This window comes from Rhinoderma darwinii, chromosome 11, assembly GCF_050947455.1.
Source record: "Rhinoderma darwinii isolate aRhiDar2 chromosome 11, aRhiDar2.hap1, whole genome shotgun sequence".
Lineage (NCBI taxonomy): Eukaryota > Metazoa > Chordata > Amphibia > Anura > Rhinodermatidae > Rhinoderma > Rhinoderma darwinii.
The window spans coordinates 37,619,125-37,645,956 of NC_134697.1; the positions used below are offsets into that span (position 1 = coordinate 37,619,125).

Below are 26,832 nucleotides of genomic sequence, written 5' to 3' on the forward strand. Positions count from 1 at the left end.
CTGTTCACATCTGCTTGCTCGTTTACATTGTTCAGCTCCGTCATTGGAGCAGGACAATGAAAATGACGGCAGTGACAGATCCGTCGGGTGTCAGTCCTTTTACCGGGCAAAATAACGCTGCGTTCTGCACTATTTTGTCTGCCGTTTTTTTGCAAGGAGCTTCCATCCTAAATGTAAACACACCCTAAAGAGTTAAATTGAGACCCCATCTTATAGCAGAGGATAATAGCAGCAGTGAATCCACTTTAACATTGAAGACCGTAGCAATATTTCCAGGCTCGCTGTTTTCTAGATAATTATAATCCGCAGACATTTTATACAATGGGGCAGATTTACTACTGAGAATTTCTGGAACCTGTCAAAAAATGTGCCATTTTAGACTCCTTTTAAGAACTGTTGTCTGCAGATCACTAGACACTTTTAAAAATCTTCTGGAAAAGGGGTTATGGCTTAAAATTCGACAAAACTAAAGCAAAGCCACCCAAGGGGAGGTATAAGGAAGAGAAAAGATGTCTAGCTAGATGTGGCAAATTTATCATACAGCGTGCGCCACTGTGATGAATTTGGCACATTTTCTGACTGTCTGGTCTAAGTTGATCCTGTCTATATCTCGACCAGCTTGGTCAGTCTGCCACCGAATTTAGATCACTTATGCCAATACAATTGTGTATCTTTGTTTCTAGGTTATCCGCAGTGAATTATCAACCCAACAAATCCCACAAGAAGGTCCTCAAAAAAATGCAAAAGTTTCTTCAGTTCGGAGAAGTCTCTCAATCCGCCAATGATGGTAAGTGCGCAGAAGAAAAAAGGGAGGGCCAATTAACAAGGAGACAAAAAACTAAAATGAGTTCTCCTCGTCTCAGTTAAACATTATAGTCTTTTTCTTGGTTCTTATTTTGTGAACGCTGGGTGACGATCACTATGGCTGCTAGTGTCGCATACGTAGAGCTGTCATCTGTCTTTCCTTGTGTAGTGAATGGCCAGTCTGCCTAGTTATGGAGCTATATAGGGACATATACTGTATCAGGCGGACACACGGACACAGAGCTCCCTACGATTGGGTTAAGCGAAGGCTGTGATGGATTTTTTTAAACAGTGGCATCGATCACCCATAGGCTATATTGGTATCCATTTAATAAATATGTTGTGAACTCGCATGACCCTTTTTATGACTTATACGTTAAATGTATACCTTTTTATAGTCTACGGGTGACACATTTAGGCATCCATCACAGCCTCTGTTAAACGGATACGTCGGGAAGCTCCAGTGATGTAACTGTCCATCTATGGACAGTTACTTAACTGAGGCTACCCGTGAGATCTCCAGTGACTTCGCTTTCCTGGGAGGCGATAAATAGCAGCTGGGACTCCGGCTGTTCTTTCCAGCAAACAAAAAAAGTATACCTGACGTATGTCGCCAATGGAGGCTAAAGTACTCTCCTCAGACCTCCGTTGGTATAGTGGTACTCTATGGACATGTAAAACGGAGAGATAATACACAGCGTGAAAGGGGCCGAAGACTGCAGAGACTCCTACAAACTAAGGGCTCATACACACTCTTTTATCGTGGCTGCGTGCAACCTCCGACATAATACGGCACCTGTAGAAGTCTATGGGGCACTACTTTCTGAAAAGTGTACACAGAGTATGACACATAAAAAATCAGCATCTAGAAAACAACCACCATGGCACGACATAGGGCGTTATCGTACAGTTGGAAATCGATGGTACGTTTGCTGTTGTGCTAGGAGTACTACGTCCAGTCTGTTCAGGGTCTTATTGTACCGGATACGTGAAGATAATAGAGTTTTTAAAGGGAGACCTTTTATCGGCGCTACTTTCGAATAAATGTAATTAATGTACTAGAAAGTTAATTGTGTGAAATAGCGCCATTTTATACTCCATTATCTTCACTCACAGAATCGGACAGATGAAAACTTGTGGTACGATTCATTAGATGTATTCATGTATCTCCATAATGCAATGCCATCCGGAGGCACATACGGTGGCAGACGGAGGGGTTTTACTTTTCATTACTAGGGAGCCACATGGTGTACCTCCGTGGCTCTGCAGTGTGCATGAGACCTACTTTTAAGATAAAACACAAACAGAAAAAATGGGACATAAATATCAAAACCACAAAAAAGGCCATACTCACTAGGTAGGTGGGTGGGTGAAAACCCGTTCCCATCAGGACGCAGACGGGTCAAAGAATGCTGCAGAAGGAGTGTACATTAAATAGTGATAGCCCCTCCCACTAGTCTTGAGGGGAGTGGCGGACTAAGTGCTCAAAGGTGTGCAATAAATGAGTGTCAGTGTAGTGCTAGGGTGTGAATGGATGGTAAAAAATAAATATGTATGTATGAAAGTGTCAGAACTGTGTAATAATGTAATAAAAATAAATAAATAAAATAAATGTGATGAATAGGGGTCAGTGCTGTGAATAGTACATGGGGTGTCAGTACTATGTGTAATACGTGGAGGGATAATGTGCTGGTCGTCAGGCATGGCGTATCTTGCCGAATAACAGCCTATTTGTAACGCCGCTAGTGTTAGCTAAAGCGGGCTGCTCTGCATTCCAAACCAAACGCCAGCACATCATGCCCTCCCAGCATATAAGACCCGGCCGCGTCCTGAAAAAAAGTGTAGTATACGTAGTAAGAAATATCCATGAAACATGGGGTATTAGTTGTTATTTTGGCCAAAATACGCAAAGCTCGCAACCCAACGTCAAGGGTCCCCAGTGCCTTGCGAGTCCCTAACCAGAACTTTTCGTTCCTAATTTAAAAACACAAACAGAAAAAATGGGACATAAATATCAAAACCACAAAAAAGGCCATACTCACTAGGTAGGTGGGTGGGTGAAAACCCGTTCCCATCAGGACGCAGACGGGTCAAAGAATGCTGCAGAAGGAGTGTACATTAAATAGTGATAGCCCCTCCCACTAGTCTTGAGGGGAGTGGCGGACTAAGTGCTCAAAGGTGTGCAATAAATGAGTGTCAGTGTAGTGCTAGGGTGTGAATGGATGGTAAAAAATAAATATGTATGTATGAAAGTGTCAGAACTGTGTAATAATGTAATAAAAATAAATAAATAAAATAAATGTGATGAATAGGGGTCAGTGCTGTGAATAGTACATGGGGTGTCAGTACTATGTGTAATACGTGGAGGGATAATGTGCTGGTCGTCAGGCATGGCGTATCTTGCCGAATAACAGCCTATTTGTAACGCCGCTAGTGTTAGCTAAAGCGGGCTGCTCTGCATTCCAAACCAAACGCCAGCACATCATGCCCTCCCAGCATATAAGACCCGGCCGCGTCCTGAAAAAAAGTGTAGTATACGTAGTAAGAAATATCCATGAAACATGGGGTATTAGTTGTTATTTTGGCCAAAATACGCAAAGCTCGCAACCCAACGTCAAGGGTCCCCAGTGCCTTGCGAGTCCCTAACCAGAACTTTTCGTTCCTAATTTAAAAACACAAACAGAAAAAATGGGACATAAATATCAAAACCACAAAAAAGGCCATACTCACTAGGTAGGTGGGTGGGTGAAAACCCGTTCCCATCAGGACGCAGACGGGTCAAAGAATGCTGCAGAAGGAGTGTACATTAAATAGTGATAGCCCCTCCTACCTAGTGAGTATGGCCTTTTTTGTGGTTTTGATATTTATGTCCCATTTTTTCTGTTTGTGTTTTTAAATTAGGAACGAAAAGTTCTGGTTAGGGACTCGCAAGGCACTGGGGACCCTTGACGTTGGGTTGCGAGCTTTGCGTATTTTGGCCAAAATAACAACTAATACCCCATGTTTCATGGATATTTCTTACTACGTATACTACACTTTTTTTCAGGACGCAGCCGGGTCTTATATGCTGGGAGGGCATGATGTGCTGGCGTTTGGTTTGGAATGCAGAGCAGCCCGCTTTAGCTAACAGTAGTGGCGTTACAAATAGGCTGTTATTCGGCAAGATACGCCATGCCTGACGACCAGCACATTATCCCTCCACGTATTACACATAGTACTGACACCCCATGTACTATTCACAGCACTGACCCCTATTCATCACATTTATTTTATTTATTTATTTTTATTACATTATTACACAGTTCTGACACTTTCATACATACATATTTATTTTTTACCATCCATTCACACCCTAGCACTACACTGACACACATTTATCACACACCTTTGAGCACTTAGTCCGCCACTCCCCTCAAGACTAGTGGGAGTGGCTATCACTATTTAATGTACACTCCTTCTGCAGCATTCTTTGACCCGTCTGCGTCCTGATGGGAACGGGTTTTCACCCACCCACCTACCTAGTGAGTATGGCCTTTTTTGTGGTTTTAAGATAAAAGTTAAAAGTTTTTTAATAGTTTAGTTACACTTAAACGCCGACCACGTGTGTCCCATGTGCATTGTCAGAAAGTAGTCTAAAAGTTTGTCTTTCTCCCAGGAATTTCAGTTGAACCAATGGATTCTCAGGCTGACAGCCCTGTCTCCTGCAAGTTTTCTTTCAGAGACAAGGGTGAAATCCCAGAGGATGAGCTCAAACCACTGACAACCGAGGTAGAAGAAGCTGAGAAACAACACGTAGAAAAAGAAATGGAGAAAAACACTGAAGACGAAAGACACAAAGAGCATGGAGACTCTATAGAAACTGCAAAATTAAAGACCACTGTTTACTCGATGCCAAACCCAGGTGAGTTGTATTTAAAGTGAAGCTCTGAATTGGAACCACTATAAATATGTGACAGCCGAGGGGCTCAGGGGTTTGTACTAGGCTTGAATCTGACCAAGGCGACAGCTGCATGGCGTATGTACAGTATTGTGTGCGTCTGCTCTGAACACGTAAAGCATACTTTAGGGTTAGTAAATTGGCAGGTGTGTGTCCTAGGCCAGCCATACACATTAGATAGCTTTAATTTATGAGGAGGTTGAGGGGGATAGATGTCTGTCGAATTACCGCTTGGCTGACTACTCTATAACCTGGCCAGCCCATAAACGTGGACACGGGATCCACCAACATTAATCTTAGGGCCTGTTCACTTCAGCGTTGGCTTTCCGTTGAGGGGTTCCGTCGGGAGAACCCCTTAACGGAAAGGCAAACGGAAACTGTCAGGTTTGCGTTTTTTTGACGGAATCATTAGCACAGTCGACTGCGCTATTGATTTCTGTCAAAAAAACGGAAACCTGACGGGATGGTGACAAACGGAAACCATTAGCAATGTTTCCGTCACCATTGATATCGATGGTGATGCAAACGGAAGCAAGGTTTCCATTTGCCTTTCCGTTGAGGTTTTCTCCCGACAGAAACCTCGGACGGAACCCCTCAACGGAAAGGCAACGCTGATGTGAACAGGCCCTTATGTGTATGGGTGGTTTTAGATTATAATTATTGCAACGTAAATTGCCACATGTTACATTATTGGGACGGTTAGTGGAAACACAATCCCCTCTGTCCTGCAGGTACTAGTTATCCTGTCATGTTCTGATGAGCATCGCTACAGCTTTAGTGAGCTGTTGATTCAGAAGCTGCTGTTAATGGTGCCTTAATGCCTCATGCACACGGCTAACGCTGAGCAAGGAGATCCAGGAAACTATATAAAAACTAGATGAAAGAAGTCTGGCCTAGTCGGGAGATGGAAGCCAACCCCCATCATCCAGTCTCTGACAGCTTCTCTATATTAACGAAAATATATATTGCAGATGTAAAATAGATTAAGGAGGGGGTGGGGGGGTCACTATAACGTTGCTTTCATTTAGTTCAGTTCCTGCATATGAACCATTGACACAAGGAAACCAATTACTATGAACTCACACTTGGCAAGCCATAAAAAGAAAGCGAAAAAAACATGCCTGGTGGTGGTCTATGGTACCACATAAGTCCTATTAGAATCCTCCTCCCTCCTCCGCTTACAGCATCTTGAGCTTGGTCTTCACGTTAAAATTCTGGAGTGACATTTGTGCCTCATATGTTAAAAAAAACTGCAGAACTCTGTTGGCGAGTCTGCAAACGGCAGAATAGAGGAGTGTTTATCCTGTCGTACACTTTAGTTTTATGCTCCCCTTTTCATTTTATAGTTTTTCTGTGAACCATCATGACTGGTTCCTGGGTAGGGTTAATATGGACTTTTTCGGTGGCTAAAATGCTTCAACTGTATGGAATTTTTTTGGGGGGGGAATCTCTTTAACGCCTTGGCACACTATGATGTAACTGTATGTCGTGGTTGCAGCGCTTTACAGCACCATGCTCTAGGGCTATGTCGTGGTGATCTGTGGTAGACCGCTACTCTCTGGCTGTAATGGCCGAGATCACAGAAAACTCTACACCCCATCAAAGCCTTTAAATGGCCAGGATCAAGCAAAAGGAAGGGGCATTGTGACCACTGGGGCTGAATCTTCTAGTGACCGCCTGGGGGGGTCTCGAGGCTCTACACCTGCACAGTGACCATGCCTTTTAGGTCATACCTTACTCTAACAAATGCCTATACATTTCGTATGCAGAGGCGTTATGAATTCCTTTACGTTATGTTTTATTAGCCGTAATCACACACACAGCCGCTCTGTTTAATGTCTATGGGTCCAACGGAAACAGCCAAGCGTTGTACTCCCCTTAAAGAAATGAATGAAAATGCATGAGCCCTGTCACGTTGCCTATCTGACTATTTAGATCGCTGCAGAGTAAACCTCATGCTGCAGCGACGTAAATAGACGTCAGATGTATAGCGCTTTACCATTATAGAGAGCTAGGGCTGACCCTGTTTCACAAAACCCCCTAAACATTGCGCTCAAAGTGAGCGCTACTTTCTGCAATGGGGACCCAAATGTGGGAAGCTTCCTTCCTGCATTCGGCTGTTACCATGAAAAACCATGACGGCTCCATGACGTCCATGACATCCCACAGTCTGAGGAGAGGAGCGTGCCGTGAGGACAGGATCTATCTCCTCCCAGCAATCCTCTGTATGCAGATCACCGCTGATAGCCGACATCACATTATTATCTGTGATCTGCATCCAGAAGAATGCCGGGATAACACACATCCTGTTAGGCCTCGTTCACATCAGCGTTGCTTTTTCTTTCATGGGTTCGTCAGACCTTTCCGTCAGAGGAACAGATGAACGGAAAGCCAAACAGAAACTAAAGCTTCCGTTTGCGTTACCATTGATTTCATTGGTGATGCTTCTGTTTGCCTTGGTTTTCGTTCCGTAAAGCTTCAGGTTTTTTTCGCGGAGACAATTGCGCAGTCGACTATGCTATTGTTTCCACGAGAAGAACGGAAACTTTGCGGAACAGACACAAACTGAAGCATTACCGTTGATGAGAATAGTACTGCAAACTGAAGCTCTGGTGTCCGTTAGGCTTTCCGTTCATCTGTTCCTCTGACAGAAAGCTGCAACGGAACCCATGAACGGAAAAGCAGCGCTGAAGTGAACAGGCCATTATCCCTCCTTCCTACACAAGAAAATGGCGCAAAAAAGTAAATAAATTAAAATCTTTATTCTTCTCTTACGTTTAACATCAGATGAAGTATTTTTGATTTATAGAGCATGCTCTTACATGTTCTAGGATGGACCTCCAGTTGTACTAGTAGACAATATTTTCATATAGTCTTATTACTAGGCAGAGCTGCAACAGGATTTACCTTGGACTGGCTTGACCCAGTGTATAGGTGGTCCGAGCCCGAGTACCTTCATCAGTCAAATAGACATACGCTTCATGTATTAAATATCTTTCATCTATTCCTCCCCATGTCTTATGGCCATACACATTAGGTAGACGTTGATTGGCTGACAATCTAATGTTTAGTGGGGAAGCTCGACTAGATTTTCGACATGATTGATCCTTTGTTCTCCTGGGAGATGGGGGTCTTACAGAAGTTTATGCAAATGATCTCCATAGTAAAATGTATGTGCATGTTTATGGGGTAGTTAGGGGACATATATTTTGCCGTAAACTTAACGTGCCCGGATGTTGGGAAAGAAGGATTGGGCATGCTGGATTTCTACGTGCCAGTGAGAGACTGCTGGAAGTGGCTTATCCCCCTCTTGAAATAAATATACGTTTTCTCCAACCCGCAATATCTTAGCAGGGTTAAGGCACTCCAGCTGTTGAGAAACTACAACTCCCAGCATGCACTGACAGTCAAAGTCTTTATTATTCAAGCCAAAGGCTGTCAGGGCATGCTGGGAATCACAATTTTTAACAGCTGAAGTTTGCTGACCCCGGTGACCTAGGGATTTGTAGCTGGGTTGCAGTGACGCCCAGCTGCCAGTAGGTGGCCATGTTTCATTGTGGGCTACAATAAAGTAAAGCTGTCCCTGAATTTACATTTCTTGTAAAGATTCATAGATTTTTGTAGAATCTAGTCACCTTTTAGTACATTTTATAAGCCAATTTAAAGGTTTCTGATATGCGTTATGTGACTTTACCATAACTACACTTATTTTTTTTATGGAGTTCTGGCTTTCTTATAATAAACAGGTAAGGGTGCTGATACAACTAGGCCACCGTGTCGGAAAGCCAAAGACGTCCGTAAGGAGCGTCGTTTGCAGAAACGTCTGCTGCAAAAAGCTGATCAGACGTCGTCGGAGCAACCAGATGTCACCCCAACTGCACCAAAGCTCAAATCAAGTGCCATCAAATCTGTAGAGGAGTTTATTGATGTGCTAGATGCCGAAAATGCAGCTCATAGACTGGAGGTATGAAATATCGGTTCACTTTTTTTTAGAAAGCTGGTGAAAGGCAAGGCTGCCTGGCTTTGCTATAAATCATACTTGCGACTGTATTGCATTCTCCTGCTCATGTGATGAACACACAGGTGCATTGCTCGTTACAATACAGTCATCAGAGCTCCGTCCTGTAAAGAGCAAAGCAGATGTGTGATCGCCATATAACCAGGACAGCCCCCCCCCCCGTAGAAATCTACTATGAAAGTGTCCATTCACTGACTACAAGCAGAAATATTTAATACCGTGAAGAATTGGTACAGAATTATATTGGAAAATTGTTTAACTTTTCATTTTACAGTGAATCTCTGTATCTTCTGCCTCCATAATTTCCCTATTACATAGACAGAATGGCCATTCAGGTACAGCAAAGCTGGGGTGACCACCCATATTGAATGTGTAATGTTGGCTTTATTGACTATGGACTAGCTTTAGCGGTTAATTCTCTTTGGCCATGTTCACACGCAGCAGAAATGGTGTGACCTTGTACTGTGAATTCCACCCCTTGTATTACAAAGGTTGAAATATGCGACAAATCCGGATGAAATCTGCAACCAGGCTTACTTTGGATTTGACAACACCATATAGAGTATGCTCGATTGCCTTGTTCATAGTGTTCTCCACTAGGGGGCGATAAAATATCACTGGGTTCCTCCTTCGTTTTATTTCTGAATTTCACACGCCTTTGTTCTGCCTGTCCTTTTTTTTTTTTTTTTTAAACCAACAATTTGCTTTATTTCCATTAACTTACAATAATTGTTTTTTATTTAATATCGATCAGCAGTTTCTCCCCCTCTAAAACTACTGACAGTCCTAAATGGAGGACGGGGAGAGTAGCGTAGACATACCTGTGGTGATGGTCATGCAGGTTGCATGACTGTGAAATCTAGGAGGTGACCCCTTCATGTGTAGTGCTCCAGTCTCCCTTCACTGGATGTTTTTTGGTCAAGTGATCAATATAGGGGTCAAAACTGCTGACCGATTCCCTTTTATCTTAGTTATATTGAAGCAAACTCTTAAGTTTTGCAGGTTTCAAAGCTCCTTCTTTGACTTCTTTGACTTCATTAAAATCGCAAATCTGAGACTGTTCGCTGTGGTCTTGCTACCTGATAATCAAATTGAGAAGACTGGTTGTTGGTCAATGTATCCATAGCAACCAGACTGTCAGTCAGATGTTACACTCAAAGCAGAATTGGCACTGCACTGTCAGAAGAAAATGGGGAAGAGCTCCATGGTGGCAGTCACCAATTCCCTATTTTAGGCTGTGGTATTAGGAATGATTTTCTAAAAATAAAAGTCCTAAAACATTTTTGAAGCAGTTGCGTTAGCACAGATAATGTGAACTATTGCTAGGATATGCTGCTAATGTCCTATGGGCGGGAGTCACTAGAACAAGGTGTCAGCCGGCTCGTGATCACTGGGTGTCTGGTCGGTCGTTTCCTATAATCCAAGCAAAGACCAAAGGAGAGAAATTGTCATGACCCTTTCCTAGTGCCACTGCCACTTCGTTCTCGGGATAGGCGGATGTCACATAGGTCTGAGTCCTGTTAATAGGACTTTAGCGGCATCTCCTAGAAATATGCCACCAATGTCTGATGACCACTTTTAAGTTCTGTATTTTCTGTATTATTATGTTCTATTTCTTTCTTTGCGTTCTGGTTATGCCAAGCTGTTGTGATCCTGACGTGATGTCTTTTCTCCATCAGAGGTGACCCGTGTCTCATAACTTTCTAAGGGTGCTGTAATGGCTGTGTTTCTCACTCCCTTTTTAAAGGTAAAACTTGTGAGGTCCTGCCCTCCCAGCTCCCAGTTCAAAGCAACGTTTCAGGAGTCTTACCAAGTATATAAGCGTTATCAGATGACCATTCACCAGGACCCGCCTGACAAGCCGACTGTAAGCCAGGTCAGAAGACGAGACACGTTGAGGGACCTTGCAGGGCTGAGGTTTAATGCAGATCCGTACACTAAGCTTCATAACATGAATAGGAGTATGGGGTAGCAGCTGAAATAATTCAATGCCGTCAGTGGTTTGTATGCGATCATTTTTCCTTGATCCTGACACTTCTGTAATGGGTTCAGACTTATCCAGCACAGCCAGCACTTAATCACTTCACAAGACCTTCACGGCCTGAGAGTCCATTGTATCTCCCTGTGCTCCAGACACCCAGGGACATAACGTGACCTGCCTAAGATCGCACCTCAAACACTGTTTAGTTTCTGATCCAATCCTTGGGCTATTCCTGCATCTTGTGTGCCAGCGACAATCACAAATGCTCAAGTTAAAAAGCAAAGAAATCTAAACAGGATCTTGATGTTCTGCTCAAATGGGCATTGACCTTCTCCGCTTCTTTTTGCAGGGCGCCAGCCCAGCGATACGAGTCGCTATGTACCTAGAGCAGGACAAACGCTTTGTCTCTTTCCATGTTCTAGTTACATTATGGCAAAGCTCTGCTCATGTGGGGACCGGTGGTGAGTGAGATATTGGCTTTCTTATAATATTTTTGACATTTGCGCTCTTTGGTGTTCAGACGCTGCCTCGGTGGTATTGTCTGGTGTGGGAGAATGGACATTTTTGGCCAGTGCATTTGTATTGGGCAATATCGTTCGATTGAAGTATATGAGACTTTGTGTGTATCGAAACACAAGACGTTATTGTAGGAACAGCCCTTAGGCTTAGGATGATCCAAGTCTTGTTCTCTTAACTCCATCTGGGAGGTAAACATAAGTCTGCTGCTCCAGCGGGGGAATCAAGAGAAAAACGATTACTTCTCCTATAACTCATGCCGCCTAGTTCACTTACAGCAGTGGTGCTCACTCAACCTGTGGCTTTCCAACTGTTGTGAAAGTCCCAGCATTTAATATATTTGCTGCTTGGAGGGCATTCTGGGAGTTGTAGTTACATAACAGTTAAGAGAGCCATAGGTTGCTGGCCACTGACCTCTTGCTTTATCTTCCTGTCATTGCATTAGGTAACGTGGTACTATTCAGAGTTACTAAGGGTGTATTCTCACTGCGTTTGCAGTGTATGTCAGGAGTATTTCCTGACATATACTTCTTATGGATCTTACTGTATAGGCATACAGTGCCAAGTATCACCCATAGGATCCCATGTAAAAGAGCATATACCGCTCGGCATACTATTTATTTGTGGGATACCTCTGTACAGGCTGCTGTTCCATAAGGTTAGCAAAAAAGGTATAATGATTTATACCCCCGATGGAGGCTCAACGGGACGCTCTTGGTTAAATGGGGGGGCCTATGGATCCGTTTGACATATGCGCCGTATCCGTGTGAATTCAGCCTAATGAAGTGTGTTTTTGCAGTCTGGTTCTGACGAGCTTGTGATATCATTTTTGATGTCATGTCAACAGTTTAATCCAATTGTTTTGAATGTTTTCTTTTCAAAGGGCTTTTCAGAGTACACAAAATAGGTTCAAAATAGACAAAACAATAAACTTTTTTTCCATATATTTTCCTTCTCGACTCTGCACGGCTTCCTTGCCGCTCCTCTGTTTACTTACCAGGGGGATGACATGTTGTTCGTTCAGACAGAATATGGAAGGAGCTGAGCAAGCTTACTCCTCTCATAACTCCCATAGACTTGATAGAATCGAGATGTGAACATGTGCGGCCGCCTCTCCATTCATCCTGAGGTTCACTTGGCGAGACTGTGCTCAGGGGACCCCCACTCTCCCACCTATAAGACATTTATTGCATATCCCTCAGATAGGAAAAACACCTTTAAAATGTATCTGATTTAGTAATCGTAGTTACTTCAGTCTTATGAGGACTCCTCTTATAACTGGACTTCAGTAAATGTTGTACTTCCTTCTATTGCTGGGCGATTTAATCAAATCAATTTGATTAATTCGCCCTTTTAATGAAACCCGTGGTGCTAATGTCGGCCTGCGCGGGGGGGCGGCAGCAGGTCTGTGCTCCTGCCTTGTGATACCTAAGGGTATGTTCACACGCTATGTTTTCAGACGTATTTCGGGGCATAAACATCCTGAAATATGCCTAAGAAAACGGTACCTGAACGCCTACAAACATCTGCCCATTGAAATCAATGGGAAAAACTGCATTTCGTTCATACAGGGCGTCTTTTTACGCCGCTGTTTTAAAAAATCGTGGCGTAAAAATCCGCTCCGTCATAAGATGTATCATGTCACTGCTTGAGGCGTTTTTTGGAGCTGATTTTTCATTGAACGCTATGAAAAAACGCCTCAAAAGAAGCTTAATTTTCAACCATTTTTGATTCCGCGTGTGAATGTACTCTAACAGTTACCTGCAGTTCCATGGTTTCCCCAGTAGGGACTCCCGTTTTAACTCTATATAGTACAGTGTGTGATAAAATGAAGAGAAGCTGGCCCTGTCTGCTGCCAGACTCTGAGCTCTGCTGACTCCTGCTGTGTGGGGAGGGAGCCATGCGATCCCTGCAGAACAGGTAATGTCTCCTGTGGGCATGCTGCCCACTCTCCCATTACTTGTCATTCTACATTTCATCGTTCCTGCTTTGTGCTTGTCTGCACTGTGAACCCAGATCCTACCTCCCCCTGTGTTTCCCAGCCTGTGCCCCAAACATGACACATAGTAAATTCATTGAGTGAATACTTTTATATAGCTGTATGGGCTAAAGCTGGCCATACACTTTAGATAGATGTCGGCTGAGAAATTATGCAGTTGACCGCTTACTAGCGACTCCCCCTCATATACGTGTTTTCAATAGGGAGAGACAAAAGCCCCTGTCAGACTCCTCTTCCCGAACAAAAGGATCGGGCATGTTGTAACCCAACATGCTCGACCCTTCTCTCCACGACATCTGTTGACGGAGGCGAGTCAGGATGACGGCTTATACACGGATGGTCGGCGGATTCGATCGACCTACATCTAATGTATTCGGCCAGCTTAAGATATACAGTTTAATGCAAATATAAATGCCATGTGATGCTGCAGATGTAACTATACATCAGACGTTCACTGGTCTAGCACTTATATACTGTGCCTGTCTATTCGTGCTCCGCTGCTTTGTATCCCTTTAATTGATAATCTGATCTCCTGTGCTGCCTGACTGGACCATAGAAAGTTGACTACACAGTGACATTTTTTTTTAAAGCTTTTTTTTTATATTTTTCAGCAATTTGAATTGTATCATATCATTTTATCTAGTTACAGTTGAGCATTTCAATGTAAATACAATTGTTGGGAAATCATTTCATGAGGATTTGACGGTAACTTGCACAATGAATGGAGAGCGACCCTGTCGCATTCTATTTATGCTCCACTGTATCCCTCTATCAAGTATCAGGAGGTGTAGGGGCAGGATGGAGGTCTGTATTGCTTTTTTTCAGGACAGGTGATCTGACTAGGCAGGGACAGATTAGGGGGATAATAGGGCATTTTAATTTAAGGTCATATCGTCTTGCCTACCTTAGGTCATTGTAGACAACGCTGCTTCCCCACTATGGTTTTGACGGTACATATAATTCTTACCGCCACCAATTCACTTTATAGAAAACAACATTTTCAAACATTTGGTGGTGACGTAGAACAATTATTATTATATTTTTTTTAAAGGAGTCTTCCTTGGACAATTTCTTCACATATTGTCATGTTGCTGGTGCCTTTTCCTACATCCCTTATGGTTTGTACATGAGCGGGCAGCTTCTGAAACCACATATAACTTTTTTTTCTTTCTCTCGTTGAGTGCCGTACGGGCCTTTTTTATTGTGGGTCGCACGCCTCTATTGGGAAATATAAGGGTTGTCTGCAACATGACCTTGTTTTGTTCTATAGAATCTGGTCACCAAAATGGCAGCTTAATGCAATTCATCATACAGAGTCATTCTTGTATGGGTTTCACTCAGTATTTTTGCAACCCAACAAATTACTACAGGTAACGGATTAATGCCAAAGATGCGTCATCCAACGACACAGAAACTTGGAGCAGTCCCTTTCTCTGATACATATTTGGATGGTTATTCATGTATGTTTTTGTTTCCGTTGTAGCAGGTGACCATTTACCGATCTCATAGAGGGATCACTTCAGAAGCTCTGTCCATTGTTGTCTGTATGGTCTGTAGCTAAGCTTGACTTTCCCTTACCCCTGAAGGTCAAGTTAGTTCCGGTCTCCATGGAGGACCCTGAATTTGTGGCTTCCTTCGAATCTTCAGCCGCTCTTTATGCCAAGTACCAGATGAGCGTGCACAAGGACCTTCCTTATGAGTGCGGACCTGAAGAGGTATTACCTGTCTGCTGTAACTGTATGCTTTGTGTCCGTCTCACCCTAACCCCCCCCCCCACACTTTTTTCCTTTTCAACTTCTCCATGATTTGTCATGGCACTCTGTAGAAACGTGACTGACCTTTGCTTCACACATTGCAGCAGTCGTCCTTTATCATGTTGCATGGCTAATGACTCACGTTTTTCCTGTAAGGTGTATAAGACTGTGCGCCTGTTTTTCCAGTATATTTTATGGTCCTTTTTTAAGTTCTGAAGATGTCCAGATCAGCGTTTACGCACTCTCTCATGAGTCATGACCAGGGGGCCACAGATGTAAATATGACGCAGTCCAATGAATTGCTGCTGGGAACGTTTTAAAGAACCACATACTCCGTTACAATGTACCAAGGAATAATAAATGACTTTCACAAGCTTGGCATGCCCTATTCCTAATCTATAGCTTGGCTTCTATGTGCACAATCTACATAAACAGAACTGGTTGCTGTGTGGTAAAGCCTGTTTGTATTTATTTTGCAGACAATAGACAATATTCTGTGGCTTTAAGGGGTTTTCCGAGTTAAAATGTGTATGTGTTAAGGGGGTTTTACACAGGAGGATTATCGGGCAGACGAGCGTTCATATAACGCTTGTTGCCAATAATTGCCCTGTGTAAAAAGAGGAACCATCAGCAGATAAACGAGCAAACGCTCAAATCATCTGCTGGTTGTATCGTTTTAAAAAAGTAAAATATTGTTGTCGGTAGGGAGATGCTGCTGACATGATGGTGTATGGGGATGAGCGATCGGAGTAACGACGGCTCGTCCCCATCCATAGCTCCGTGTGACAGGAGCAAACGAGTGCCGATCAACGAGGACTCCCTTATCGGCCGGTGTAAAAGGGCCTTTAATGCTTGTAACTTATGAATGTAAATGCATTTGTAATATACTTACATTTTCTGAATTGGCCCCGTTTCCAGATGCTGCCGTGGGGTACATGACGGGGGACGTCACTCTCTGGCTGTTCTGTTGTACAACCAGTAACGCACAGGGACCGTGCATGCACATTACTGGCTGTACAACAGAACAGCCCATACACCGCACGTCATCCGGAAGAAAATTGATTATCAACGCAGCGGCCAGTGAGTGGCGTCACCCGTCATGTACCCCCGGCAGCATCTGGAAACGGGGCCAATTTGGAAAATGTAAGTACATTACAAATGTATTTACATAAGTTACAAGCATTAACACATTCCCATTTTAACTCGGATACCCCCTTTAAATTAAGTGCAATTGATACCAAACAATATATTTGCAGCAGGGACACAAAACCCCCTAGTTTTGAAGGGACTTTAAAACCTATACACTGTATCAAAAGAGTCTTTAAATTACCCGTTTTCAGAGAGTGGGGTCACTGCAAATGCTGTGTGAACGGCGCTCTCTCCAGACACCGAGGATGGTTTTACACGGGAAGAATCCTGCCCAGTAATTACTACAATAACCTGTCGATCGTTGCTCGTTTGCTCCATGCATCAATGATGGGGGCTAGTGATCACTAATGCGATTGGTAATCGCCCTACGGTTTTCGTGTTGTCTGCAACACATCCGTGTTTACATGGGGAGATTTGCTGCTGACAAACGATCATTTTTGAAGCTGCATATAAAATCCAATCAGTCGAGAAATGAGCCTTAGCTCGTTTGTCGGCTGGTCGCTGCCATGTTTACTTGGGCTGATCGGAAATGAGCATTCAAATGATGCTTATTTGCCCGATCATCCATGTAAAAGGGCATTGAATGAAGCTGCTTTCTGCCACTAGCACAGCGGTACGTCACAGCATGAATCTTAAACTTCAATCAGCTGAATGACACGGTAGTTCTCATGCATAAAAACTGTTAATAAATGTCAGTGCTACCCATATCAACCAATCGGATTATATCTTTAATTTTTGAACCATGCCCTCTTAGGGCATATCAATGTCATAGGAGGGGGGTCCCTCACTTGGGACAAGCATCACCTCTAACTGTGGAGGAAATGAGTAGCTGACTGGAACTCCCTCCGGCAAAATCGGCTGTTTGCCGAAGGTCTTGGGAGTGGCTTTCTAAATCAAAGGGTTTGTCTGTAATGAAAGCCTCTTTACCAGTGGACCGCACCTTCCAATCTTTTATCAGAAAAAGTGCACAGAGTTTTCATTTTTTTGGTGGCTTTTTGAGAGTCCACTTTTATTATAATTCTGACTTTTACCACTATGCTGTTTACAACCCCTTGAAATTGCGGACAAATAATATTTTTGCAGCAATAAGATGAAGGTTGGTTTGTACGTTGGGATTACGGAGTTGGAAATAGTTACAATTATTTGATTATACTCTGCTGTAAAACATTAGCATATTCCAAGAAATCTAAAGTTAAATTAAGTAATATCTATAAAGTCCATTAAGTAAATTACTACTTGATAATGTAGCCCTTCTCCCCAGGCACAGCAGTTAGAACTCTTTGCGTTCATCAGATCAGTGCACAGATAGTCTCTGTACTTCTGTGGTTATGGTCCATACAAGAAAACTCCCCAAAAGTGCTTGTGGTTGGCACTCAAAGCAGTAAGTGCCTACAGCTGGTTTCTGGCGCATAGTACTTGTTGACCTTTGATGATCCGAAGTCTAGAAGTGTCTGAAATGTTCTGTTTGGTGCTTAGAAATACTTCAAGTTCTGTCCTCGGTGATGCAAACCTTTCCCATGGCACTTATGTGTAAAATTTCACTCAACCAGTTTGAAGAAATTTTAGCTCAAAAGGCTGCAGAATATGATTTATCTTTCAATTGCTACCCTAGAACACTTTGCTAATACCATCATAGTTTGGTCATTTTAATATGGGATTTTTTTTTATTTGTGTATCTTATTTTATATGCCAACTGCTGGTCTCCATGCCTACTTAAAGTTTTCTTTGGAAGGCAATACGAGAGAGATTTTGGCAGCTGTAACATATAAGAGTGCGTCTGCAAAGACTATGAAAATGTATCCATAGTAAGAATTGCACTCCAGCTCTCGTTTTTCAGATGTCCTTTGGAAGATGTAGTCAATAACCTGACTGGTTGGTTGCTATTGGCTATTTAACTCTTTTAGATACAGCTAATGCCTACTTAAAGAGGTTGTCTACTTGGTACCTTGTATTAGCCAGTGTGAAGAGCAGCTGCAAAAAGTGGCTCCTGTTCTGGAAGATCTAATATAACCATCTACTACATGGTTGCCCATTTGAATTGGCGCCATCCAATAACCTATTTCATGCAGAGGCTGGACTGGGTTTCAGCTGCTAGACAAGCAGCGACCAGTGGGTTCTCCTTTAGAACAGTGGTCGCCGAGGTGCTATAAACTCTTGAATGAAGAGTTATAAGGGACACCGTGCCATGCCCATAAACAAAGATCTAGCCACCTCCACCATGAGGCTTCACGGCTCCCTTTAGGGAAATCTATGAAGGAAATTATAATCGTGACTCATTTAACATCCATTGTGCGTTGTTTGTGCCGGTCCGGAGTGTGTGACCACCTCTACCAGGATTGACGGCACCGGGTACTGTTAGAAATAGCTACAGTCCAGCCATTGATTGGGGGTACTGGTGGAAGTGTTGATCAAGGGATGGTTGCAGACCCAATTTGATTCAGCTAGGGGGGCTTTGTCTCTTCAAATAGCACTTTAGATCAGTACATCAGTAATATCTTTCAACTGCGGAAATCCAGCCAGTCTGGTTTAGTTGTCATTGTTGGTGAGCCAGGATCTGAGCATCTTGACCTGGTCACTATAGTTTATATACATTTACTAACAAACTTTTTTTTATTTTACTTTTGATGCGCTGTAAATCTGCAACATAAAGCATTTTTCTCAAATGCCCTTTCCTGTGCCATTCCAGGACACACTTAGGTCCCTGTCTTTTCTTCCATGCTAGATCTGTGGATAGGTGAGCCCTTTAAATATAGCCGGGTTTTCTGTGCTCAGATTTAGTGTACTGTGTAGCTTGCTGGGAGAAGGTGAACAAGCGTTCCTCTGTTCTCCTGTACTACATTAGCTCAGCCACCCACCCCTGCCCCCCTTTGGAGGGGCTACACTTTGCGTGCTTTCTAAACCACAGCCACCCGCCAGTGAAACGGAAATGCAGGAGGCAAGCACACCAGGCTCAGCGCGTTCCAGCTCTGAGGGACAATCACAGCTTTGACATTGTGCAGTAACAGCATGTGCAAGGAAGCCGGCCAGCATAGTGATGGAATGCCTTCTTTCCACCCCCCCCCCCCCGCCCCACTCTTCACTCTTATTTAACCCTTTACTGAAAACCCTAGCACTCCAGCTATAAAACCATTCTAAATAATAAAATCCCCCTGTTATTTTTTATTGTTAACCCTGAAACGGGATAACAAATCCACGATCTGAAATGCATTTTTATAAAGTTTGTGATTAAAGATCCTAGCCGAGCGATATCATTGGGCTATTGTGTAAGAGGGACTGGCCTGTTGTGGGTATTCTCATTCCCTGTTATTTGCCCTCTATACCCATCGGCAACATAAAATCTAAGGTTCATTGCAGACCCTATTGTGTTTGCAAGTCTGTCGGTCAGTGGTGTCCAACCTGTGCACTCAGTCTATTGCAAAACTACAAATCCCAGCATGCATTGACAGCCTTGGTTGTATTTTTGCATCAGCCTTCGAGACAGTTAAGACCACTGCGATATGTCAAACTTCCCTGTAGCTCCTCGGCTTATTATCCGGTAACTGCTGTGTTATATTGGGGTAATGCTATCTATGCGATCTAATATATTCTTGGTATTGCGAGGCTTCATACTGTGAGGACAGTCTGTTCCTATCCGATCCAATTTTATAAAATGGCCAATGTCTTACGTATTCCTCTGTCTGTTAGACATGTCAATGCTCCGGGCCATATAACCTCTGTACGGTATGCGTCTTGCCTATGTCTCTTGTATACCCCTGCTTTTGACATCCACTCAATTTCCCTCACCACACCTACAATTTACAAATGCCTTTCTTCAATTAAGTATTTCTGCGGATTCTTTGTCACGTTCACATAGGGTAGGTTACCAAAGTACACAAAAAGCATTGATCGTTTGCATAGACATGAACCGTTGTGGCTTCTGTTTTGTCTCTGTAATTCCGATTAATTGCAGGCTGTGTAAGACGGCACCACAGCTTGCCCTTTATTCAGCATTTTGGTTTGACCAGCGTTAATGACTTCCGGCCTAATGTGCTTTGCAGGTTTGACTGCATAATGTTCTAGATAAAGTTTACTTTAAACAATTCCTGTACATGGCCGCCTGAGCCTCTTTATAATCTCATTGCTGCACGGTAAGGACTGTAGGTTCTGTAATAGTAGTCATCCTCTATTTCAAGTAAAGCCGCTTTTGTTTCATAAGGTAACAAGTTTATTAACTTTTCAAACCGTAAAAATGGCAGAGTAGGTGTGAGTGAGTTTTTTTTTTGTTTTTTAACTTTACTGCAGTTCCAGCTCGTACTGCCAAGTGGCACAAGGCTTTATAGGAAGAAAAAGCATGAATTTGTTAGAGTCAAAACAAGTCCTGATTTTCGAGTTCCTTCATTCTACGTGTTTGTTGAATGACTTGTAACCTTTTTGAACTAGAAAAAATACCTATTAAAGAGCAGGGTGTAACTACAATTTACGTATACCTCCCATTTAAAGACGCTCTGTCACCAGATTTTGCAACCCCTATCTCCTATTGCAGCAGATCGGCGCTGCAATGTAGATTACAGTAACGTTTTTATTTTTCTTCAAAAACGAGCATTTTTGGCCAAGTTATGACCATTTTTATATTTATGCAAATGAGCCTGTCCAAGTGGGCGTGTATTATGTGTGTACATCTGGGTGTGTTTACTTATTTTACTAGCTGGGCGTTGTGAATAGAAGTGTATGATGCTGACAAATCGGCATCATCCACTTCTCTTCGTTACCACCCAGCTTCTGGCAGTTCACAGACACACAGCGTGTCCTCGCGAGATCACGCTGTAACGTCACTCACTTCCTCCCACAGGAACTTCATCGCGTCGGATGAGCGAGGACACGCTGTGTGTCTGAACTACCAGAAGCTGGGTGGTAACGAAGAGAAGTGGATGATGCTGATTCGTCAGCATCATACACTTCCATTCACAACGCCCAGCTAGTAAAACAAATAAAAACGCCCAGATGTACACACACAATACACACCCAGTTGGACATAACTTTAAACACGCCCAGTTGTACTTAAGAAAGGCTCATTTGCATAAATATAAAAATGGTCATTACTTGGCCAAAAATGCTCGTTTATGAAAAAAACAAAAACTTTACTGTTATCTACATTGCAGCGCCGATCTGCTGCAATAGGAGATAGGGGTTTGAAAGTCTGGTGACAGAGCCTCTTTAAGTAGAAAAAGATCAAGCAGAACTTATCAAAACCTGCAATACACTAGGGCATTTCCCCTAAAATAGAAAAAAATATCATGAATTACTAGTTGTCCTCTTCTGTCAGATGCTATGTCCACCTTTTGCAATGCAATTTTTTTTATTGATAAAATATCTCAAATAAAAAAGATGAAGCAACTTTGCAAATAGTCGCCATTAAAAATCTATAGTTTTACCTCTACAGCTCCTATGTGGACGTATGTCTCCATGGTAACAGACTACAAATAAACTATGTAGTCTGATCCTGTAGTTGCTTTTTGCTAACCTGCAAGTAAAAAAACATTTGATTATCAAAGTATACATATCATTTTAAGTTGTTCAATTCAGCAATTATTTCCATTTGTATTGAATGACCACTAATATAGCTGCTATTACTGCTTTTTCTTGGTAGTTTTCTCTGAATGTCAGATCTGCCTAGTTATGGTGTGATAATCTATTACTCCTGTATTTCTTGATAAGGGGCAGATTTGCCATTCAGGAGTATGGTAAATTTGGGAAATACCAAATCTAATATCTGTAATGATGCCCATATTGCTGGTCTCCTTATTTTTGGAAACCTGTATTTCTAAGAAACTAACAAATAGAATTTGTAACTTTTGTAATCAAATTTAAACTTCATAAAGCAGAAAACTCAAGGATTTCTATGGGAATTCACAATAGATAAGGTTGATCCTGACCATTGTTAAGCAGGTTTTGCCGATCTGAGTGCAGCCCAACTACCCCCAACGACTGGTGGGGGCAGGACTGTCCAATTTCAGCATGCGCGATCCTTTGGGAGATAATCGTTGCGAGGTATTTGAAAGTAGCTTTTACACCTCTCCTTAATATGAAATAAACATGCAGACTCTTACTGTCTTGCGTATGGCCAGCCTGAGGGTATTTCCACACTGGAAGTGTACTTTTACCATATGCGCCGGGAAGGCTCCCGCCACATGCATTAAATGGACCCATAAGCCCCTATTCACCCAACGGAGGTCAAAAGTGGTCTTTTGAATCCATCGGACAGTATCTTCTAGGGATGCCGTTTTTCTACAGTATGGAATAGCCATTCAGTAAAAAACGTATACAGTCAGTACTTTTTTTTTTTTTAATGGGACCCTATGGGTGACAGATGCCACTGATTCGTCACAGCCTCCCTTTGACGTATACGTTGTTTTTTTTTTAGTGACCCTTATCCTGGCATGTGTATATGTGTATACATACATACATACATACATACATACATACATCTAAAAGGCCACTAAATGCAGTGTGAAAAGACCCTTGAAAGGTTTTTTTAAGTGGATAATATTTATTACCTATCCACTAAATAGGTGATAAATGTTAGATTACTGGCGCTCCGACCACAGCCCTACACCACTTGTCGTGGAGGAATTTGTATGGAGCGGTGGTCGAACGTATACGCTGCCGCACCATACAAATCGAGTTGCACAAGTAGTCTCTTGTTCTAGCGCTCAGTGGGGTTCCCAGCAGTCGGACCTCCACAGATCGAACATTTATCACCATTTCAGTGGATAGGTGATGTCTGCAAACCTTTAGTCTTTAATGCTCCATTGTTATGATGTCCATCCCCTCCTATATGACTTTATGCATCTCTTACACGCTGCGATCCTCACTCGCACCCTAATGACTCAACAAATGGCTAATTTCAGTTTTTTTATGTAGTAAGATTTGTGTATTGCAGGAGCTTTTAGTGTTTAAAAGAAAAATAAATCTACAGTATATAGCCTTTTTATTTCTGGCGTCTGTGTGATCCAGATGAGTTAATTACAACCCAAATGCTAAAAATAATTTATATAGACCTTTCAAACCATGTCTCTATCTACTGTATTCATCAGGAGAACACTGGCTGAGAAGGTGCAGAAAGCGTTTAGTTCTGTGGAGTCGGAGGCCATTATGATGAACTGCTGGCACCTTTTGCATAACTCCTGTAATTTGAGCATCCTCCATTTTCCTCGACTGCCTTAAATAGAAGCCACTAAAGCGCTGTGGTGGTGGTGGGGGGGGGGGGGGGGGAGTATAATTGCTTTGGCTGTCAGACAAGGATGGAGGTCCCTTTATGGCAATATTGGTTATTGCACAAGGTGGTCCTTCAATATAGAGGAAACCAGGGGGGAGTGGAAAATGTGGCTTCAGTTTACTATTTCTCCTACTATACTTTATACACAAGTCTTTACAGTTTTCATTCTTACCAGTGTTGCCATAATGCTATATTTAAAAGATTATACCAGTCCTACAAATATATTTTTTTTTTTACGGGGTCAGGTAGTATTCAGGAATCTACAAAACTACAAAGCAAAAAAATCTCATATCATTTTTAAAGGTTATGTCCATTTTTTTATATATTTTTTTTGCAGCAATTTTTTTTTTTTTAATTGCTCCAATTCATCTAATATATGAAAAATAAAACCACTTTGGATAAAGTCTTAATTGAAATCAAATATATTTTCTTTTTACAGCTCCTATTTGTCTCCATGGTAACAGACCACAAATAAACTCTGCAGTCTGATCGTGCAGTCGCACTCTCTTCCATCTGTCACCTACTCTTTTCGGGCCTAAGCTTGATGGGTTATCAAGGGGTAGGGTACGGGTGGATGACCGGCAGAATCTGACTGCAGTATTCGTTTGTCTGTTACCAAGGAGATGCACAGCTTTGCAGAGATGCAGGTATGTAGAAAGCAAACCATAGGAAATTAGTAATCCAGACTATTTGCAAAGTTCTTGTTGTCCTCAAATCGGATGCAACGGAACAATAAAACTAAAAATAACTTAGTTGTGAAGGCTGACAATTTGTCTTAATTGAGAGTACCTACTATTCTGTGTATGCGGACCTTTTTCAGACATGTGTGCCAGATTGAATTGGACGCTCACTTATTCCTGAGCACTGGACATGTATTCTGTGGTCCGAGCAGGTCAGTACTGAGACTGCTGAGCAAAATAACCCCCTTGCATCACTTTTTCTTGGAGGAGGAGGAGACATACGCTGGAGCAGGGGGAGGGGACATGAGAAAGATCATGCTTTACAGGGAAGGCCCACTGAGCTCTAAACTTGCAGCTGCACAAGGAGCCATGTCAGGGAAATCCGGTTTTGAGAGTAAAAGTGACTTGGAAATCTGCCAACAATTTGAAGCTTACACTTGCGTTTAGTCTATTTTCGGGACATTACGCCTTTTTGATAAAGTATACCGCATCACAGCTAGCCGAGGGATTTTCTGTTTCTAAAATCTCAAAGCTCAATATGCAAACAGTATATCATGACACTAGACAAATCTATAAAATGGCTTTTAAATATTTGTTCACAAGAAAGCGTCTTACGATAGGTTCCTGACCTTTCCTTCTGTAGTAAAGATGATATATTTACTAGTGCTCTTTCTAAGCCATATCGAGCTCTTTATGATGAGGTTAGTGATCTGGCAGTGAAAGCTGTGGACAGAACCAGGGAGCTGTGAAACGCTGTGTCAGCCTCATGCTGAGCCCCTCGCTCTATAAATGTGCCAAAAAACCTGCTGCTCAAATCCCTCACAGCTTTCTAATGTTCAGTGCTGCAATGAGAGTTTGGGGAGCAAAGAGTTTTTATATTGGTTTATGGTTTATGAAAGTATTGGTTTAGTTTAGGCTAATTTTAGTAATACTGAGAACACTATTTTTATAGAACTGTAACCCAAAGTGACTTAATGCTTTTCAGTGACAGATTTTAAGAGTTTATGGACGCAACTTCTGAAGTGTGGTAATTATTTTTTTTTTGCATGGGTTTGATCAACCTTTTCTTGTGCAGAGTTGGGCAACCTAGAAAATGTGTTTGTCTTGGGGTTATTAGAAATTAAGTTAAATCAGCAAAAAGGGTGAGACCATTAAAACCCTAGCTTTTACTAGGTATATTAAAACACACACAATGCACCACTAGAGTCAAGATATACAAAAATGTTGTGTAAAGCCCCATGCTCACGGCCCGCCATTGCTGGCAGGGCCGGTCGCCAAAGGTCGCCCGCATTTTCGGGCCACACTCCCATACATAGAATGGGAGCACAGCCCTTAAAATGCAAAAGAACGGACGTTAACAAACGGGAAGGTGTCCGTGCACAATAGAAGCGAATGGGTCCATAATTGCGGACAGTAATTGCAGCCCGCAATTATGAACGTTTTTACGGTCGTGTGCATTGGGCCTTACAACCGCCATAGGAGATTCTGCCCACTGTCCGTGTCATTAAACCAATATGGCTACTATGTTCCTTAATCGGACTTCGATCACCATAGGGACTTTTTTCTTATTATTCTTTTTGCTTGTAAATTTTTGCCTGACTATGAATCTATTTGTGCATGGCACAGAGTCTATCTCTGGTGTTCTTTGAATCCCTGGATCACGCACCGCCATCATTTGCCTGGAGTGTAAAAACGAAGACCAATAATTTAACTTGCATTTACCGTGCCAAAGCTTTCCCCACTTTTTATTTGATTATCTTAAATTTTCTAACCAACGACTGTAGCTAGGAAGACTGTAGAGCCCTTAAGACGGGTGTTGGGTTAAGGAGGAACAGATGTTCTGAAAGAAGCACTCTGTTCTGGGATCTGAAGGCCCTTTGATGAAACATTTGTACACTTATGTCACATCGCTATATGTGAGGGTGCAATAGATGTTGTTTTGTCTTTAAAGCGAGTTTATGTTCATTGCTGAAAAGCAAACACTTAAAGAGGCTGTCACCGCATTATAAGTGCCCTATCTCCTACATAAAGAGATGGGCACTATAATGTAAGTGACAGCAGTGCTTTTTTATTTAAAAAAAAATATCTATTTTCACCACTTTATTAGTGATTTTAGATTTATGCTAATGAGTGTCTTAATGCCCAAGTGGGCGTGTTTTTACTTTAGACCAAGTGGGCGTTGTACAGAGTAGTGTATGACGCTCACCAATCAGGGACCAATCAGCATCATGCACTCCTCTCCATTCATTTAGTCAGAGCATAGGGATCCTTTTAGATCGCTATGTGCTGTCTTATACTAACACATTAACGATACTGAAGTGTTTAGACAGTAAATAGACATTCCACGGGATGTCTATTCACAATCCCTGCACTTCGTTAATGTGTCTATGGTAGTTACAGCAGAGCACAGCGTAATCTCGTTGTAACCTATCCTCTACAGTGTAATCTCGCAAGATTATGCTGTGCTCGGCTGTAACTACCATAAACACATTAACGAAGTGCAGGGATTGTGAATAGACATCACGTGGAATGTCTTATTCACTGTCTAAACACTTCAGTATTGTTAATGCGTTCGTATAAAACAGCACATAAGGATCTAGCAGGATCCCTATGCGCTGCCTAAATGAATGGAGAGGAGTGCATGACGCTGATTGGTCACTGATTGGTCAGCCTCATACACTCCCCTGTACAACGCCCACTTGGTCTGGAGTAAAAACACGCCCACTTGGGCATTAAGCA

The 26,832-nt window shown here is 42.5% G+C and overlaps 1 protein-coding gene across 12 annotated transcripts in view; it reads left to right on the forward strand.

The window, feature by feature from the left end:
- ATE1 (arginyltransferase 1) overlaps positions 1–26,832 on the forward strand; it is a 62,868-nt gene that overhangs the window by 7,685 nt on the left and 28,351 nt on the right. For 5 of the 12 annotated variants that reach the window (XM_075841108.1, XM_075841110.1, XM_075841109.1 and 2 more), the window contains 5 exons: positions 684–787; positions 4,460–4,705; positions 8,488–8,705; positions 10,507–10,635; positions 14,842–14,970. In XM_075841108.1, coding sequence (XP_075697223.1) covers positions 684–787; positions 4,460–4,705; positions 8,488–8,705; positions 10,507–10,635; positions 14,842–14,970 — 826 coding nt within the window. The remainder of the gene's footprint in view (positions 1–683; positions 788–4,459; positions 4,706–8,487; positions 8,706–10,506; positions 10,636–14,841; positions 14,971–26,832) is intronic. The other 7 variants (XM_075841119.1, XM_075841116.1, XM_075841113.1 and 4 more) reach the window with 2 other exon arrangements.